Raw genomic sequence first — 16,533 nt, forward strand, 5'->3', positions numbered from 1 at the left:
GTGACCTGCAGTGTGATCTCAGCTTCATCTAAAGCCTATTAATAGATGAAGAGATTTTGACTAAACAAACAGCACACAAACCCATGTACTGTGTCATGCCCTTTTTGTGCACCGGTGAACCAACAGTCACTGTCAGCTTAAAGAGTATTTGAAGGTTTTGATTTAGTAACCGGAGGTACGGCAGCAGTCAGTTTGAACCAGACCTTTCCTGCTCCTGCTTTGAGACATTTTAGGTCAATTCTCTTTCCAAAATTGCTTCAACTCCTTGATATTTTGGGTCTGTCTTGCACAAATGCACTGCTTCAAGTCACATGCCACAACACTTCAGTAGGATTCAGGTCAGGGTTTTGATGCAGCCGTTCTTTTTTTATTACTGTACTAATCTTTAAAAAAAAAGAAAATGAACAAGTGGGGAAAAAAGGGGGGAAATGATGCAAAGATATAGTCAAGAGTAAGTGGACAAAGAAGTTGCAAAAGTTGTACATTTAGTGCTCAGTATGTTAATGAAAAATTAATCATAAAAAACAAAATACATTAACTTATTTTTAACAATAAGGAAAAGGATTTTAAAGATCTTTTTGAATCTCTGAGGCAAATGCTAAAATCTCTACTATTTTGTCATTCAAAGATACCATTAAATGGTACAATTAAAAAAAGAAAGAAAGAAAAACTAGTAAAAGCATAAGTACCAAATCAAATCTTTATTACGGTCAAAGACCAGCATAAGAAACCTAAGTAAATATTTGTTGTCCTCCAGCTGATATACAGTATTTATAAATATTTAACATTTTCGTGTGTTTCTGATTTCAGTTATTTGGTCAATTCTTTTTCCCCACAAATATCATACTTTGTTGGAATTTGCCTTGCTGCATAATATGTAATATATATGGAAGACATTCTTGCTTAAATTTTAAATTTCTGTTGTGCATATATGCTATTAATTTTGCCATTACTGCATATTCTTCAAGTTTAAATTCATAGTCTGATATCTTTGCTAAGATATCTCTTTTCCAGTGTTGTGCTAAGTTTATCCTTGTGGCTGTGAACATGTAGCTTAGTAAATTGTGGCATTTTTTGTTGATAATGTCTTTATGTATGCACCCTAATAGGTGGTCTTGATTCTGTATTAGCATTGTAAATTCTTTCGTGTATCTTAGAAACCCTCTCTCATTTCTGAGGTCAGTTTTTATTCTTCCAACTATTTATAAGTACATCAGCCATGGTGCGTTCCAGCCTTTGCCAAGCAATTCTTGTTGTGTTTTTAGTCTGTTTGTGGGATCTGAGTGGACCATATCTGCATATGTAATTGCACTTTTCTTACTATAGTTATCTCCAATATAAAAAGCATTTGAAAGAAAGACTAGCTGTGAAGATAAGATGTTGGACTTACTATTTTTCTCATAAAGTTCCATATTTTTGTCAAACTCTGTCTTATAATACAGGTAGTCCTCGCTTAATGACCGTTCATTTAACGGAGGTTTGAAATTATGACAGCCTCAGAAAGGGTGCAGTACGGCCCATAAAGCACTTCTGGCCATTGTAAAACGTCCCCTCCCCCGCAGTCACATCGCTGCATTTTGGGCTCTTGGCAGCTGGCTTGCATTTATGATCGGTTGCCAAGCGCCCCGCAATCATGTGATTGCCATTTGCCATCTTTTCTGCCGGAAGCCGGCAGGGAAGGTTGCAAGTGGAGGGATGCGGCAGTAGACCGTTACAGAGTTCAGAACTTCAGATTTGAGGTCCCTGCCTTCACACTGCTGCGGGGTTTCCCTTCTCCCTTCAGTGGTGTGAAGGTGCAGGCCTCAAATCTTCAGGTGCTCCTGTTCACCGCAGAGAGAGGGGAGGGGAAAGAGGATGGAGCGAAAGAGCTGTCTGCTGAAGGATCTCAGCTCCGCGTGGAGCTGAAATCCTTCAGCGGACAGCTCTTTTGCTCCATCCACTTAACGACCCGGACTGCAACCGAGTGTGCCTGGATTGCAGTCATTGAGCAAAGCAGTCACATGGGCGTCTTACTTAAAACCACTTCATTCAACGACCGAGATTCTGGTCCCAATTGTGGTTGTTAGGCAAGGTTTACCTGTATGTCCTTTTAAATTTTTGTCCTCTTTCATGTCCTTGTACCAAAAAATCTGTGAAGCCCATTAGCTAGACTGGCTCCTTCCAGTACTGATGTTCTTTTGTTTTGGGATTTTGTTCAGACTGTTAGTCCTGACAGAGAGCTTGCTCTATAATATAGTTTGAAGTTTGGAAAAGCAAGCCCACCTCTGTCTTTTGAATCTTGTAAAATTTTGAATTTTACTCTAGGTTTTTTCCACTTCATATAAATTTATTAACAGTTTTTTTTACTATTCTTGTAAAGTTTCTTCTGGGATCGGAACAAATAGTTTACAAGTGGATAATACACTCATTTTAATAGTTGCAATTGATCCTAACTTAGAAAGCTTTACATTTTCTACCTTCCAAGATCTGTTTTAGCATCTTTCCATAGTTTAACATAATTGTTTTGTTATATGTCTTGATTGTTACCTGTCAGTTATATTTCACTGGGTGTGTTAACTGGCAGCCAGATTCCTTCCACAGAAAATCTCGCATTAAATGTCTTGTAATTATTTTTGTTTTTGGAACACTGATTTTATATCCAGGGAATTTCCCAAAGCCTTGGATTATTTTCATTGACTGTCTTACTGCACGTTGTGGTTCTGTGAAGCTTAGTACTATGTCATCTGCATGACATTCCAAAACATTAAATTTCTTTTGCTTCAGCCATTCAGTTGTAGGTTTACATACGCTTAGAATCGTTGTGCTGCATGACTTAAATTTGAGCTCCTGGACAGATACCCTGACATTCTCCTAAGAATGAGTTCCATTCCCAAATCTGTCCTTGAGTTTTTATGTAAGCCAGAACAGAATGATTGTATAATACTGTATAAGTAGTATTATGTAATTAACTTGAACCATTGTGCATTTAACTCGAATATTGTGTATTTAACTCCAATTTTGCTGCAGTAGGCTCTGTTCTTAACTATGGGTCATCCGTAAACCAGGCATTCTTAACCGGGGGACTACCTGTACAATCCAGAATCCATCGTTCTGTCAATGACTGCATGCTGGCTATTTCTTGAAGCTGCAAACCAACCCAAACTGTGATGATCCCACCACTTGCTTCACAGTTAGAATAGGTTCTTTTGTTAAAATGCAGTGTTTCATTTTCTTCAAACACAATATTTCCCATAATTGCCAGTAAGTTCCACTTTTCTCCTCATCTGTCCATAGTACATGGTTGGAGTAGCTTGCTGGATCATCCAGATGATCTTCAGTGAAGTTGAGATGGGTAGTTGTGTACTTTCTAGAGAAAGCAGTAATTTCCTCCTCCTTATCCTTTCATGCACACCTCTCATTGATTGGAATGTCTGATTCCTCTTGCTCCCTTCAGAGAGATTATTTTTCTACAGCTTCACAAACTTTCTATAGCAAAGACTATTGCTTTAGTTTATTCAGAGAACAAATGACAGTGTAATGCTTCTGTTTAACCAGAATTTCTCTATTAATAGGTTTTAGATGAAGCTCTGATCACACAGCAGGTCATAGTGCTTCAGGATTACAAATAATTCTAGAGCATTTACAAATGTTCACCAGTGTAACCTCTGAAAGTCAAATTTATTACAGGTAGTCCTCGAATTATGACCATTTGTTCAGTGACCATTCAAAGTTACAGCGGTGCTGAACAAATGGTGGTTACAACTGGTTACAGTTACAGCTGTCCCAGCACCCCCATGGTCACATGATTACGATGTAGGTGCTTGGCAACCCATTCAAACTTACAACTAGTTGCCAAACAGCCTGTAATCACAGGATTGCCATTTGCAACCTTCCCTGCCTGGATTCCCCAGAAAGTCAAGTCAGCAGGGAGGTCCCAAGTTGCTGGGGTAAGTCTCCCCCACCCGCACCCCCTCCCCAGTCCCTCTGTGCTCATGCTGTGCCAGCCATTCGTGCACCCTCCCTGACATGTGCGGCACCTCACACACCCTCCCTGACCTACACGGAGCCTCTCACGCACCCCCATGCACCCTCCCGGACCTATGCAACACCCCTCGCACACACACCCTGACCCTCCCCCGCACCTCTGCACACCCACTCACTCACTGCCCCACCCAGCAGCAACCATTTACTTGCCTGCCAGCCTGGGACTTGCAACTTCCCCAAAGACTTTGGTTGTAGGAAGCCGGCACAACATTACCTCATCTAACAACCATGGGATTCAGTTAACAACGGCAACAGGACTGCAGGAATTGCTGTCGCTAAGTGATGTGGTCGCACTTTACGACCACTTCGCTTAGCGACAGAAATTCCGGTCCCAGTTGTCATCAAGGACTGTGTAGTAAGATAGATATCTAATAAGTAATAAAATAAATATTTAAAGTGCTTGTGGTGATACACAAGCAGAATGAGATATAACTGCAAATCACTATAACCGTTGGATGGATGGATGGATGGATGGATGGATGGATGGATGGATGGATGGATGGATGGATGGATGGATTCCTTTAGATGAAGTTCTCACAAGGGCATTTGCCCCTTTCTGAGCATAACTATAATCCCCAGATTCCCGAGTTTACTTCCTTTCAAAAAAAGAGCTAGGCCGTAGTCCTCTAGAAGCTGCGATATGAAGCAAAATGTATAGGAGCGTTCTGCTCTTTCTGTTTTGTAAGAAAGGTCTCTCCAGGCCTGGTTTCCTTCTTTCTAGTCAATGAATGAACAGAGCTAGCAATGACTTACATACATAGTCTGGAAACGGATGTGAACATTTTAAGAATCCTCTGTGGTGCCTCATGAAAAAGGCTGTTGCAAAAAGCTTGTTACAAGTCTAACTGTGATTTCACACCAAGTGTACCCTGTAGAAAAGGGAGCAGCAAAAGCAGGAGTTTGCCACTGTGGAATGAGCATGGTTAAAGAAGGACCAGAGCAGGGTGGGCGTGTAATACATTTGTCCACTTTAAGTAAGGCTGCCTGTTTTCCTTCCTATTTCCTCCTGAGTCAGGTCCCTCAGATGTTCAAACCATTTGGTATATGGACAGTCAGAAATCAGTGTTGCCACCTTTATTGTAAAGCGCTTGAATGGGGTGATAACCTGGGTTTCTTTGCTCTCTAGAGAGCCTAGCCTGGTGGGGGCGGGGGGCTGCACACTAGACCCAAGTGAATGTTATACTTGAAGGAATATGGGGCATCTCCGTCTATTTTTTTAAAATTTGCTTGCTTAACAACATTTACAAAGCTGCTTCAATCTTCAACTAATTTTATCTCTGTGCCAGATAAAAGGTATCAGCAACAAGCCAGTGTGAACAATGAAATACATAAAAATACATTAAAATTACATTACATGTTATACTTAACTATCTTTACCCATCTGGTGCTGTTAGCTCCACTTGACTCAATCCCAAAGGCCTTCTGGCGCAGCTACAGTTTATGGGCTTCAGAAAGGCCATGGGGGTGGGAGCCCCCCTTGCCTGAGGGTCAGGCTGTTCCGGAGGAGGGGAGCCCCCTGAGAATGCTCACTTTCAGGCCCCCTCTCACGGTACTTTTTGATAGTTGGGGACCTTTGGCAGGATCTTCCTGCTCACTTGTGTGGGGTGGCCAGAATCCAGGATGGAGACGTGCTCTTGTAGATTCCTGGGTCACGGGTTGCGCGTCCTGCCTTTTCTTCCAAAATAGTACCCAGAGTAAGCTGCCTTCTGGCTGACTAGGGACCCTTCTGTCTCATCAGAATTAAACATAAATGTATTTTTCTTCATTCAATCTGTGACTGTTATCAAATGCTGCTTTAGGACTTGACTAGAGTTGGATTTCAGTCCTTGAGGAATTGGACCACCGGTGGAAAGATAGGTAGGGTACCTCGGGCACCAGTTTCTCACAGTCAGGCTTATCTGGCTGGCATAAACGTCCTTTCCTGGGCTGCCTGTTCCCCAAAGCTGCCAGGAACAGGGGGCCCCTCCCTGGCGCTCTGGGTAGGGTCCTCCCTAACGTGTCCTAGACGGAGGGAAGGGTTGCTGCTTGGCGGTGACGATTCTGCTGGGCTTCTGCCTCCCCTTTCCTTCTGCAGCTCAGAGCGGCCCCTCCCTTTCCCCTGCAGCCACCCTGGTGGTGAGCGAGATCTCTCAATGGCAGGCAGTTACCCATATTCCCATTCAAGGAGATGGGGCCATGTTCTGGGTAATCATGGGAAGTTGTGAAATTAATAAAAAAAATAGTGCTGCTAAAAAAAAGCGACTTGCTTGGGAAGTGGGCAGCCATACAAGTGAAATTAAATGAAATTAAATGGTCAATGGATGAATGGATGATTGGTATGGTTCTTGGTAGACTGAGTTATGCTGAGTTTCTAGTGTAATATGATTGAAGCACACCTACAAGTGTGTTGTGGCAATGAGTAAATGCATGCCAGTTGCAACCACCTCCTGTATTTCAGCTCTCTCCCTACCACCTGAAAAATTCCTTTTTCTGATTGCTTAAGAAATTGCTATGTGGTGAGTGGCATTGAGTTATTTTAAAGTGAGTGGCATACAAATGTAGAAGTTACCAAAATGGTAAATATTTTGACAAGGGATAAAATGATAGTGTTAAACCGTAAAATAACAAACAGTGTTCAGAACATGATTATAAAAAGTAGCAAGAGATTGAAAGCTCAGTCCATTAAACTTAACAAATATAGGCTGGAATAAATAAATGATTAAAATCCTCTTAAAGACCATCAAAGAGGGATTTCGGTTTATTTTTACAATTGGCTTAAAAGTAAAGGCTCCTTCACGGTGAGCTCAGAAACATAGGGTAGGGGCATAAAATAAATAAAAGCCATTTTCTTGGCAGCAATAGGAAATGGTTTGCCTTTGGCTTCTTCCAGGCTGTTTTTTTCCCAACTTCCCACTTTAGCCTCCAGCCCTGGGCGTTCCTGGTGGTCTTGCATCCCTGAGTAGCTGTTAGAGGCGAGGGCAGGCTAAGCAGGGCTGTCAGGCTTTCTCAGAATGGGGGAGATATAAGAGGAGCCCCTGTTGCCTTGCGTCCCAGTTGTAGTTTGCCTTGTCGGATTGTCTACCAAAGAGGGCCAGATAAAGGGTACTCGATTGCATTGCAAGTTTCATCTCTTGCTCAGAATAATGTGGGGATTCCAAAGTGAGAGTCACCAAGAGAGCTGCTTCTAGAAGTTTTGGCTGCCAGCAAAAATTGCGCATCCACCTCCTTTTTTGTCCTGCCCAAGTTTTCTCAGAGCCTCAGGGTGGCTCATTGGCACCAGAGTTTAGACATCCTCCAGATGCTGCTTTTCTGAGCAGGAAACTTTGGGGAGGAGCCCTGGGCGGATTTTCAGTGGCTGTTACCCTCGATCCTCAGGCGATCGCTGCTTTTGAGAGGCCCAGCAGTTCTACCTCTAGACTGCTTAAAGTTTCTCTTGCTCTCCGTGTGGCTTCATCTCCCTGCCCACTCAGTTGTGTTAGCACTGGCAATGCTGCTTTTCAGAAACCCCAAGAAAGACTTTCTGGGTTGAAAAGCTACAGCTGTGTCAGCAAGTGTGCACGTGTCTCTCTTGAGTCTTGGCTGTGTAAATATTTTTGGCTTTATGTTGCCTTTTGGAAACTGCAGGACAAATGAAGAGGAACAGGGGGGACGATATAGACTTTGAGACGCCTGGCTCCATTCTTGTGAACACAAACCTGCGTGCGCTGATAAATTCCAGGACCTTCAATGCCCTTCCCCTGCATTTCCAGCAGCAGCTTCTGTTCCTCCTCCCTGAAGTGGACAGACAGGTATGGTCTCTCTCCCCACCTTTGGAACGGATTCAGTGCAATTTTGCGTGCTGCCCTCACATTCATTTTGCTTCCTTTTAGGCTGGGACAGACGGATTGCTGCGTCTTAGTGGGAGTGCTCTAAATAATGAGTTCTTTACTCATGCTGCCCAGAGCTGGAGGGAGAGGCTGGCTGATGGTAGGTGTTCCGGTTCTCCTTCAGCAGCAGCTGGCTGTGATGTGGAGGAGGGTGCCTACTCCATCCTTGGAGCAGGAGTACCTGCTTGGAAGGCATTTTAAATTGCCCTGTGGTAACCAAGAGACTTACCTCTACTGTCAGTCTGCTGAGGCTTCAGAGGTCAGGAGAAACAACCTCAGGCTTGTTTCTGCTATGTATGAAAGCGTGAAGTTCTTGATGCTCTCTGAGCTTGGTTGTTTGCTCGCAGATACAAACAAACAGGACTTGCACTGATGATGTTCCCTAGTCGGGTTATGAAATGTCTGCAAGCAAACAACCAAGCTCAGAGAGCATCAAAAACTTCACAGTTCAACTCTGAGCTACAGAGATTCTCTTCTACTGGGAACACATGACAGTTCCATTGCCTGTTGCAGCCAAGATTCCATCTGCTTCCCTTGATGAAGTGGCCACCTTCTGTCTTGGAACAGTGCAGATCCCAGGCTTGATTCTTTTGATGCCAGCCTTCCGCCTAAGATGCTGTTCCTTTTGCATCAGGCCTGTTGTGCTCCTAAATGTCATTCATTCTCCCTTGATTTCTGGAAGGAAGGTGACAGGACAGACGTGCCAGAAGCTTCTGGAAAATTAAAACCTGCTAGATATTGCTGATGATCAGTTAGTGCTTGGTTGCCTGGGTGTAACTCTTCCTTTGTATCCAGTCTTCACTCTCTTGAGCTTTTTGGCTTGGTTTAAACCTTGCCACCTCTTAGTCAGTCTAAATGAAAGGTTCTTGAAGTTCACTTTGTGAATGTATTGTCATTCATTATGGCTGCTATTTTTTTTTCCCCAGTGCAAAGGTTGGATAGAGATTGGGGATAGGGCAGGCAAATACATTTTAGTAAATAAAATGGACAAAACAGTAGAATTCCTGAAACTGGTTTAGCCCTTATTTTCAAGCCCTCTGCCTTCATGTAACCATTTCCACACAATTTGGGCATTAAGGGACTTTTGCCTGCCCTAAAACCCTTGCGTTTTGCAAAGGATTTTAGGTTCCAGGGCAGAATTTTCCTGAAGACTAAATAGGTATCTTGATCATGCCCAATGCTACCTACAGATGGGCATGGGGAGGACGGTCCAGGATGATTGGCAGGCTGCCTGTCCTCATTGAACCCTTCCCCTGCCCCCAAGAATTTCAGCAGAATTCCAGGGTTCTTTTAGGCAGCACTAAAACCAATGCTATGGAGTATTGATCTTGCATGTTTTACCTTGAAGAAGATTAATGTTCAAAAGATTAATGTATGTTGGGGATAAAATTTTAGAGGGAGAGAGAGAATTAAATGCCTTTTCCTAAAATGACTTGTTTGGGAGAACAGGCAGTCCCTCTTAGCGACTGCAGTTGGGACCAGCAATTCCATCACTAAGCGTCTTAAGTGAAATGTCACATGACTGCAGTGGACTTACAATGTCATTGCCACTGTAATCGTTAAGTGAATCACTGCAGGTTGTTAAGCATGATATCACATGACTGCAACTTGCAGCCTCCTGCCGGCTTCCCCATTGACTTTGCTTGTCGGAAGCTGGCTGTGAAGGATGCAAATGGCGATCACGTGGCTGCGGGACTGCAACCATTGTAAATATGCACCGGTTCCGAAGCAGCCAAATTGTGATCATGTGACCGTGGGGACGCTGCAACAGCCGCAAGTTCGAGGACTGGTCATAAACCTACTTTTTCAGCACTGTCATAACTTCAAATGGTCATTGAACAAGGCAGTCAATAAGTGAGGACAAGGACTACCTGTATTGCAAAAACATTGACATATGGTTGGGAGAGTTCATCTTAAGAGCCTTTCAACCCATCAGCGAGAACATGGGAGCTTCTTTCCTCTGTTCTGGATTCCTCTTGTCCTGCACTTGCCCTGTGAGAAGCCAGTTAAATTATGATTCTTGACCTCCTCTTTTTTTTTTCAGGGGAGTTCACTCATGAAATGCAGGTTCGCATAAGACAGGAAATGGAGAAGGAAAAGAAAACGGAACCGTGGAAAGAGAGGTTTTTTGAGGACTATTACGGGCAGAAGTAAGTGTAAGACTTGGAAATATTGCTGCGAGTTTGGCAGCATATAAATTTAATAAGTAATAAATATGCTTTTGGGAGCAGGCTCTGCTTTACCCTAGTGGTTGCCAGGCAAGGCCCGCCTTTCTCCTTTCCGAGCCCCTGAAGGTGTCCCTGATCCCGCCTGTTGTGAGAAGGGGACGTTGCAGTGGGAGCTCCTGGAAAGGAAGGCCCAATGAGCCCCTGCAAACATTTCTCCCCAGAGCATTTGATCTTGGTCCCTGGCCAAGCTTATTCTGTCTAGTTCATAACAGTAACAGCACAGACCCTTTTGGGATGAGCTGCTGACTGACTGAATTCTGTCAACTGACCAACAGGCTGGGGTTGACCAAGGAAGAGCAGAATTCTGTGCCAAGTGATGCGGAGAACAGGACCACAGCGGCCTCCCCAGAAGGACCTGCCAGGGCATTGCGCACTCCCGTGGCCCACCAGCCTGACGGGCACTTCAAGAAGCGCTCGCTCCGCTGCCGAAACCGGAGGAGCCGGCATAAGCTGCGTGAGCCGGAGCCATCCGCGCCTTCCGAAGAGGCATCGTCTGCGGAGGCAGCGCCCGCTGATGAGAGAGAGGCAAACCCAGCTGCGAACACGTGCCAAGGAAGCAGGGCGTCTCCCCAGGCAGAGATGTCCCCAGAGGTGGCCACGGCCCTGAGCAAGGTGGACGATGCGGTGGCCGTGGCAGCGGCGGCGGCCCCAGACAGGATTCCAGGCCTGGCTCTGGGGCCGCAGGATCAGCAGAAAAGGAAGTGCTTCGAGCAGCCCGCCTCTGCCTCTTTCCCCGAGAAGAAGCCCCGGCTCGAGGATCGTCAGTCCTTTCGTAACACAATTGAAAGTGTTCGCCCAGAGAAGCCGCAGCCCACCAAAGAGGAGCCCAAAGTCCCTCCCATCCGGGTAAGCGAGAGTCGGGTTGCTGCTCCCTGCCCTGGGGTGGCGGCTCTAGGCCTCCCTGCGCAGCCTGGCCCAGCCTGATGCCTCGGGCTCAAGTAGCCACGGGGGGCACTTGCTGCTGCCGCTGCTGCTCCCCCCCAGCCAGGCATTCCATTCGGGCCCAGTGCAGGTTTCCCTCTGGGCCAGGAGGCATGGCTGGGCAGCCCTGGGGGCCCTGCCTCTCTCGCATGAGTGATCTGGGCGGCGGGGCAGGTAGGACGGGGGGCATAAAAGTATCTCAGCAGGAATACTTGTGCTGGGTTGGTCCTCCCGGCCTCTTTTTCCTTCTTCTGGAAACAGAAAAGGCCCCGTGGCTGTCCATCAGCCAAAATGTAGTGGAGCATGCTGCGTAGCCTTGGTTTGGCTTTGCTGTTAAACACTAAAACCAGGTTTAGAACTCAAACCCTTCAATGATTTCTTAAGACCACTAAATGCAGCAGAAGACCCAGGCCTCCAGGCCTCTTTCCCAGGGTACTCCGGGGGTTGTATTTCTGTGAGGGGAGCCTTCCCCAGCATTCTTTCGGAAGGGAGCCTTGGCCATTAAGTTTCTGCACCTCAAGAGCAGAATTGTAGTTTTAAAAGCAGGCTTTAAAATATAGTTTTAAAGTAGGCTTTTAGTGCACAGGCCTCAAGGATGGTATCCAACTCCCTTGTTCTTGTCTGTTTTCTTCAGATTCAACTTTCCCGAATCAAACCCCCCTGGGTGGTTAAAGGTCAGCCAGCCTACCAGATATGTCCTCGGATTATCCCCACTCCAGAGCCCGTCAACCAGGACCGACGTGGGACCCCAGCCTCTGCTGGCTTTAAGGCCTGTCCTCTGCAAGGGAGAATCCAGCGAGCGACTGCTGCTCCTGCCGCCACCATTGGAGGTGGGGGTGGGCCAGGAGGAGGTGGAAGGAGCCCAGACGAGGGCGGCGGCGGTGGCGGCAGGGTCCGGCAACCCAGCAGCCACCGCTCCAAGCACTGGAGATCAAAGAGAACTCGCGGGAAGCGTCTGTCAGATTTACAGCGAACACAGTTATTGTCGCCTTCCCACATAGAAGCGAAGACTGGCTTGGAGGTGCCTGAAATGAGCTTGCCGCCTTGTGGGAGAGAGCCCACAATGGAAGGAGGTCTTGGAAGTGGACAGGCTGTAAGCCTTCGTTCACCTGAAGCTGAAGGTGCTGCCCAGCTGGAAGAGTCTTTGGGAGGCTGTCCCTTGGATGGCAGTAGGGCTGCATTGGCCCTTGATTGCATAACTGCGGAAGTGCCAGCCGGTAATTCTGGGCATCTTTTGGACGATTCAGGTCATCAGCTATCTCCAGGAGATGCTTCTCTGGAGGGTCCTAATAAGGAGAGGAGGGAGCCTCCCGTGAGTAGCCCATTAAACAGTTCCTGGCTAAAGGACTCTGAAAGCAGCCTCCTCAGAGGCCCAAGCAGGAAGGAGGGGTGTGAAGGTGACCGTCCCGTCATGCTGGACTGCTGCTCTGCACCGAAAGCCATCTCCACCAGTTCCCTTGATCTGGCTTTGGGGAGCAGTGCGAGAGATGGCTCTGAGGCTTCTGGCTCTCCTGCATGGGAGGATCTTCCAGAGAACTCCAGCCCTGCGGGGATGGAGCTTCCAACATCCCAGCCTCAGATGGCCAGACCATGGCACGGAAGAGGGGCACTGAGTAATGCAGAGGAAGCTTCTCAGTCCAAAACAGTTTTGCTCTCTCCTTGCTTGAATGGAAATGCAAGGGTCCATAAGAGCCACTGTCCCCCAGCAGAGGCACCGCTCGGGACGGAAGTAGAGGTGGACCAAGAGCCGGCAGATGTAGGGCCAAGCATCAGCCCGTTCAGTGGCGAGGAAGCCCAGAGTCTGCTAAGTGAGACAACAGAGACTGCCTCTGACTTGGAAGCTGAGCTCACAGATGAGAACCTGGAATTGAACCGGGATTGTAGCAAGGACGAAGAGGGAGAAGTTGCATCCAGCCAGAGGCACCCGAAGGAACCCAAAGAGGTCGACTTTGAAAGCAGGGAGGATTTGCCTCCAGACGTAGGGGTTGCCAACTCACAGGGCAGGAGAACGCTGCCTGCTCCTCTCCTGACCGCAGGCAATTCGATTCTCCCTGCTGAGGTCGAAAGCCAGGCTAGGCCACGCTTGGGGATCCCCCAGCCTCTGTCTGTCGAAGCAAGCAGTCCCCTTGAGGTGCAGGTGGTCACACAGAGTGTGCCTCCCAAAAGAGTTCTTCCAGGGTCTCCCTGCAGCACCAAGGCCGGGGCTGCAGCCTCTCCTCTGCACAAGCCTCCGGCAGAAAGTGGTTCCTTTCCCGGGGGGGCTAAGAGCAGTGAACACCTCGTGCAGGAGACCTCTTACGAGGAAGGGATGGGCGTGAGGGACACAGCCAGGAAGGGCGCCTGCGTCTCACAGCCTTTGCGGGACTCTGCTGAAAGGCCATGCGTACCAGAGAGAAGTCCTGAATTTAGTCCCAACTCAGGCTTCCCGGATCAAGCCGTCCATCAGTCCCAGACAGCGGATCAGCTGAGTCTGGGAAAGAGATGCTCTCCCGATGTTTATCCAGATAAAACAGATTCTCCCCGTGCAGAATCTGCTGCTGGCGGGAGTCTGGAAGTGCAGCTCAAAACGGCCTCAGGGCCCCAGCTCCCCCTCAGCCTGACCTCTCGGGGGCCGGAGCAGATGAGGAGCGATCCCGCTGAGAAGCCCCCCGGAGCCCTGGGCAGGAAGGTCTTTGGGTCACGCTTCTCCGGTGGCGCAGCAGCGAAGGCCCAGAACCCCCAAGCGCTGGAGCCCTTCCCCATTTGGGGCATGCTGTCTCACAGCAAACTGGTTTCCCCCCAGCCCAAGTGTTTGGCCCCTGGAGCCGGCGTGCAGCCCGCAAGGGAGGATTGGCCCGCAAAACCCCCACGGGCTCCTGCAGGAGATGGCGGGGGAGTTGAGAACAAGAAGGGCCTGGCCTGCTCTGGCTCCGGCCAGAGGAAGATGGAGAAGGCGAAAGAGGCCCCGCCTGGCCCTGCGGAGTTGACGAAGCACTTGCAGACCCTCCCCCTGGCCAGGGACTTGCCTTTTTTCAAGTTGCCGAAGGAGCCAGGGAAGGTGGCCGTGCAGCCCCTGGAAGCTTCCTCCATCCCTTCTCAGCTGAATATCAAGCAGGCATTTTATGGGAAGCTTTCAAAGCTGCAGCTGAATTCCGCCCATCTTAATTATGCCTCCAGCGCACCCTTTTTTCCCAGAAGTCTTGAAGGAAACCTGATGCCGTTCGGCCACAAGGCAAGCTTGGCAGCTTCCCGTGGCGGGCTGGCCTTCTCTGCCCAGATGTTTGCTGAGAACAGCAGCATGGAAGAAATCTCCCTCAAGTGTTCCTGCAGCCTTAAAGCCATGATCATGTGCAAGGGCTGTGGAGCGTTTTGCCATGACGACTGTATTGGCCCCTCCAAGCTCTGTGTGCTGTGCCTTGTGGTAAGATGATGCCTGCAGCCCTGGAAGGAAAAGCTGTATATTGAGTGGGTTTGGAGGAGGAGGAACCTGTATGCAAAAGATTCTGGTCCTAACAAAGCCAGTATTGATGCTATATGTCTTGGGTTTTCCTGTATGTCTAGAGTTGGCAGATCAGTCATGGGGACAGGCTGGTTTCAGAGGGTTTATTCTCACGCGCCTAGGAACTGTTGAATATTTGGCCTGCTTAGCACCCTGCCTGGAACTGTTCTTGTGCCGTGAGCCCTATCAGAGCAGGGGGGGGGGTGTTGCTTCTATGGGAGCTGAAGCTGACCCCTTCCTGTTTGAAGGCCACGTTAAGGAGGCCCAGCTGAACCAGGATTCTGTCTTCCATTTTCTCTTCCTGCCACCTCCCTCCCCAAGCGCTGGGTAAGTGCAAACAGGAAATAAATGACTGAGCTTCGGAGCTGGAATGCAGGAGGAGGAGGAGGGAGGCTGAGAGCGCCTCCTTTCCTGTGTCTGGCAGAGGCGAGGTGGGTTCTCTGTCCCAGCAGTCGAGCTGTGGGAGAACTTGGACTGTCAGCGAAGGTTGGGCTGGATACCAAGTTTTTACTTTCTAAGCAGTGTCATCTTTTCTTTAAAAAAAACCCCATACATATATAAATATAAATCTATAATATAATTTTTTTTTTGTTCTTGGGTGTAAAAAAGTGGATATGTTTGGCTCCCCTCTGTACCCTCTATGCATCTGTAGGAATCATGTGTTCATATGTTGTACACAGTACTGGCCAATTCTGTAAATTGATGTTAATGTACATAAAGCTTTTTTAAATTCCTTTCATTTTTCAGGCTACAACAGTATTGCATTAGAGTAGTGTTGGTTATGAATCGCTGACCACATACGGCGGCTGTCCTCCGTCCTGCCTCACCCGAGACCGACCGTGTCTCGCTCACGGCTGTGACCTGCCGAGTGGAGGGGAAGCGGTGAGCCAAAGGGCAGGCCTCAGCCAGCTCCCCTGTTGTTGCTCCCCACCCAGAAGTGAGTCCACCTCGCACAACTGAAGGCAGGAGAGGCAGGACCCGCTCTCTCCCCCTTGGGAAGTGCCTGTGGGCAGCGGGTTTTCCCCCCGAAGGTGAGGGAGGAAGCCGCGTCTCCGCTACAGGAGCTTGTAACCTCCCTCTTGTCCTTCCTTGAGCTCCTACCTACCTCTTCCTTTCTGGACCGATCTCTTTCCTCTTTGCTTTCAACCGTAGACCTCCCTGCTCAAAGTGATAGAAGTGTAAAAATCTGGGCCTCCTGCCCGGGGACGGGGGGCTCATGCTTGAATCAGTGGGATCTCCTGAGTAGGGAAAGAGGGTGAGGGGAGTTGTGGTCTTAAAGGCGAATCCATGGATGGACTGAACCTGCTTACCAAAGAAGGGGGCAACAGGCTGCCCCCTCTGACCCTCCATCCTCCAGGGCCACGGCTGTGTACAGATGGAGGCTGGGCTGATGGGGAGGGGCAGTTCTTGGTCGACCCTGATGTTATATGTCCCTTGTGGTATGGAGAAAAAAATAAAAATAAAACATTTGGAACAGCTTGATGTGGGTTTGCAATGTTCCTTTTCCAATGGAATTTGTGTGTGTTGTCGGTGAAGAAAGGGACAAATGCTGCAACCAAACTGAGTTGAAATAGACTCCCCCCCACCTCCAACGGAAGAAACAACGCCCCATTTCATTTCCTCTGGTGGTAGGTGCTCACGGTGCTGCTCTGCCTTCTGCTTTGCCGTATGCGAGACTGTCTTCGTCTGACAGTGCTCGGGTTAGGCTTGTGTCAAGCAGAACTGCTTCTCAGGGTTAGCTGTCTCTCTGCAGCCACTGGGGGTGTGGAATGTCCCCATCCTGCCGTCTTTCAGCAAGGATAAATAAAATCCTTGTTTGTCCCTTTATTGCAGTCCAGGCCTTGGGGGAGTAAGAGGTGGCTCTTTTGTAGTGAAAACTCTGTCCTGGACGCTCCCCACCAGCTTTGCAGCACTGCTGCCAAACTGTTTATGGGCCAGGTGCCATGGAGTGTCCTTGATAGGTGCTGTCTAGTTGGGGATCACTTGCTGTAGTTTTCTGCTCCAGTTTATCATGCACTGAACTATGGTGGGGGGAAAA

The 16,533-nt window shown here is 48.2% G+C and overlaps 1 protein-coding gene across 1 annotated transcript in view; it reads left to right on the forward strand.

The window, feature by feature from the left end:
- The window catches only part of ASXL1 (ASXL transcriptional regulator 1), a 42,929-nt gene extending 26,952 nt beyond the window's left edge, over positions 1-15,977 (forward strand). Inside the window, exons 8-12 of the mRNA XM_088153701.1 lie at positions 7,627-7,790; positions 7,872-7,968; positions 9,913-10,018; positions 10,372-10,942; positions 11,652-15,977. Of these exons, the coding sequence (XP_088009827.1) occupies positions 7,627-7,790; positions 7,872-7,968; positions 9,913-10,018; positions 10,372-10,942; positions 11,652-14,426 (3,713 nt within the window). The 3' untranslated portion in view covers positions 14,427-15,977. The remainder of the gene's footprint in view (positions 1-7,626; positions 7,791-7,871; positions 7,969-9,912; positions 10,019-10,371; positions 10,943-11,651) is intronic.
- The last annotated feature ends 556 nt before the right edge of the window (positions 15,978-16,533 follow it).

This window comes from Python bivittatus, unplaced genomic scaffold (assembly GCF_059951505.1).
Source record: "Python bivittatus isolate LINGU-HERP-01145 unplaced genomic scaffold, Pbiv_v1 ctg000700_np1212, whole genome shotgun sequence".
NCBI classification, from domain to species: Eukaryota; Metazoa; Chordata; class Lepidosauria; order Squamata; family Pythonidae; genus Python; species Python bivittatus.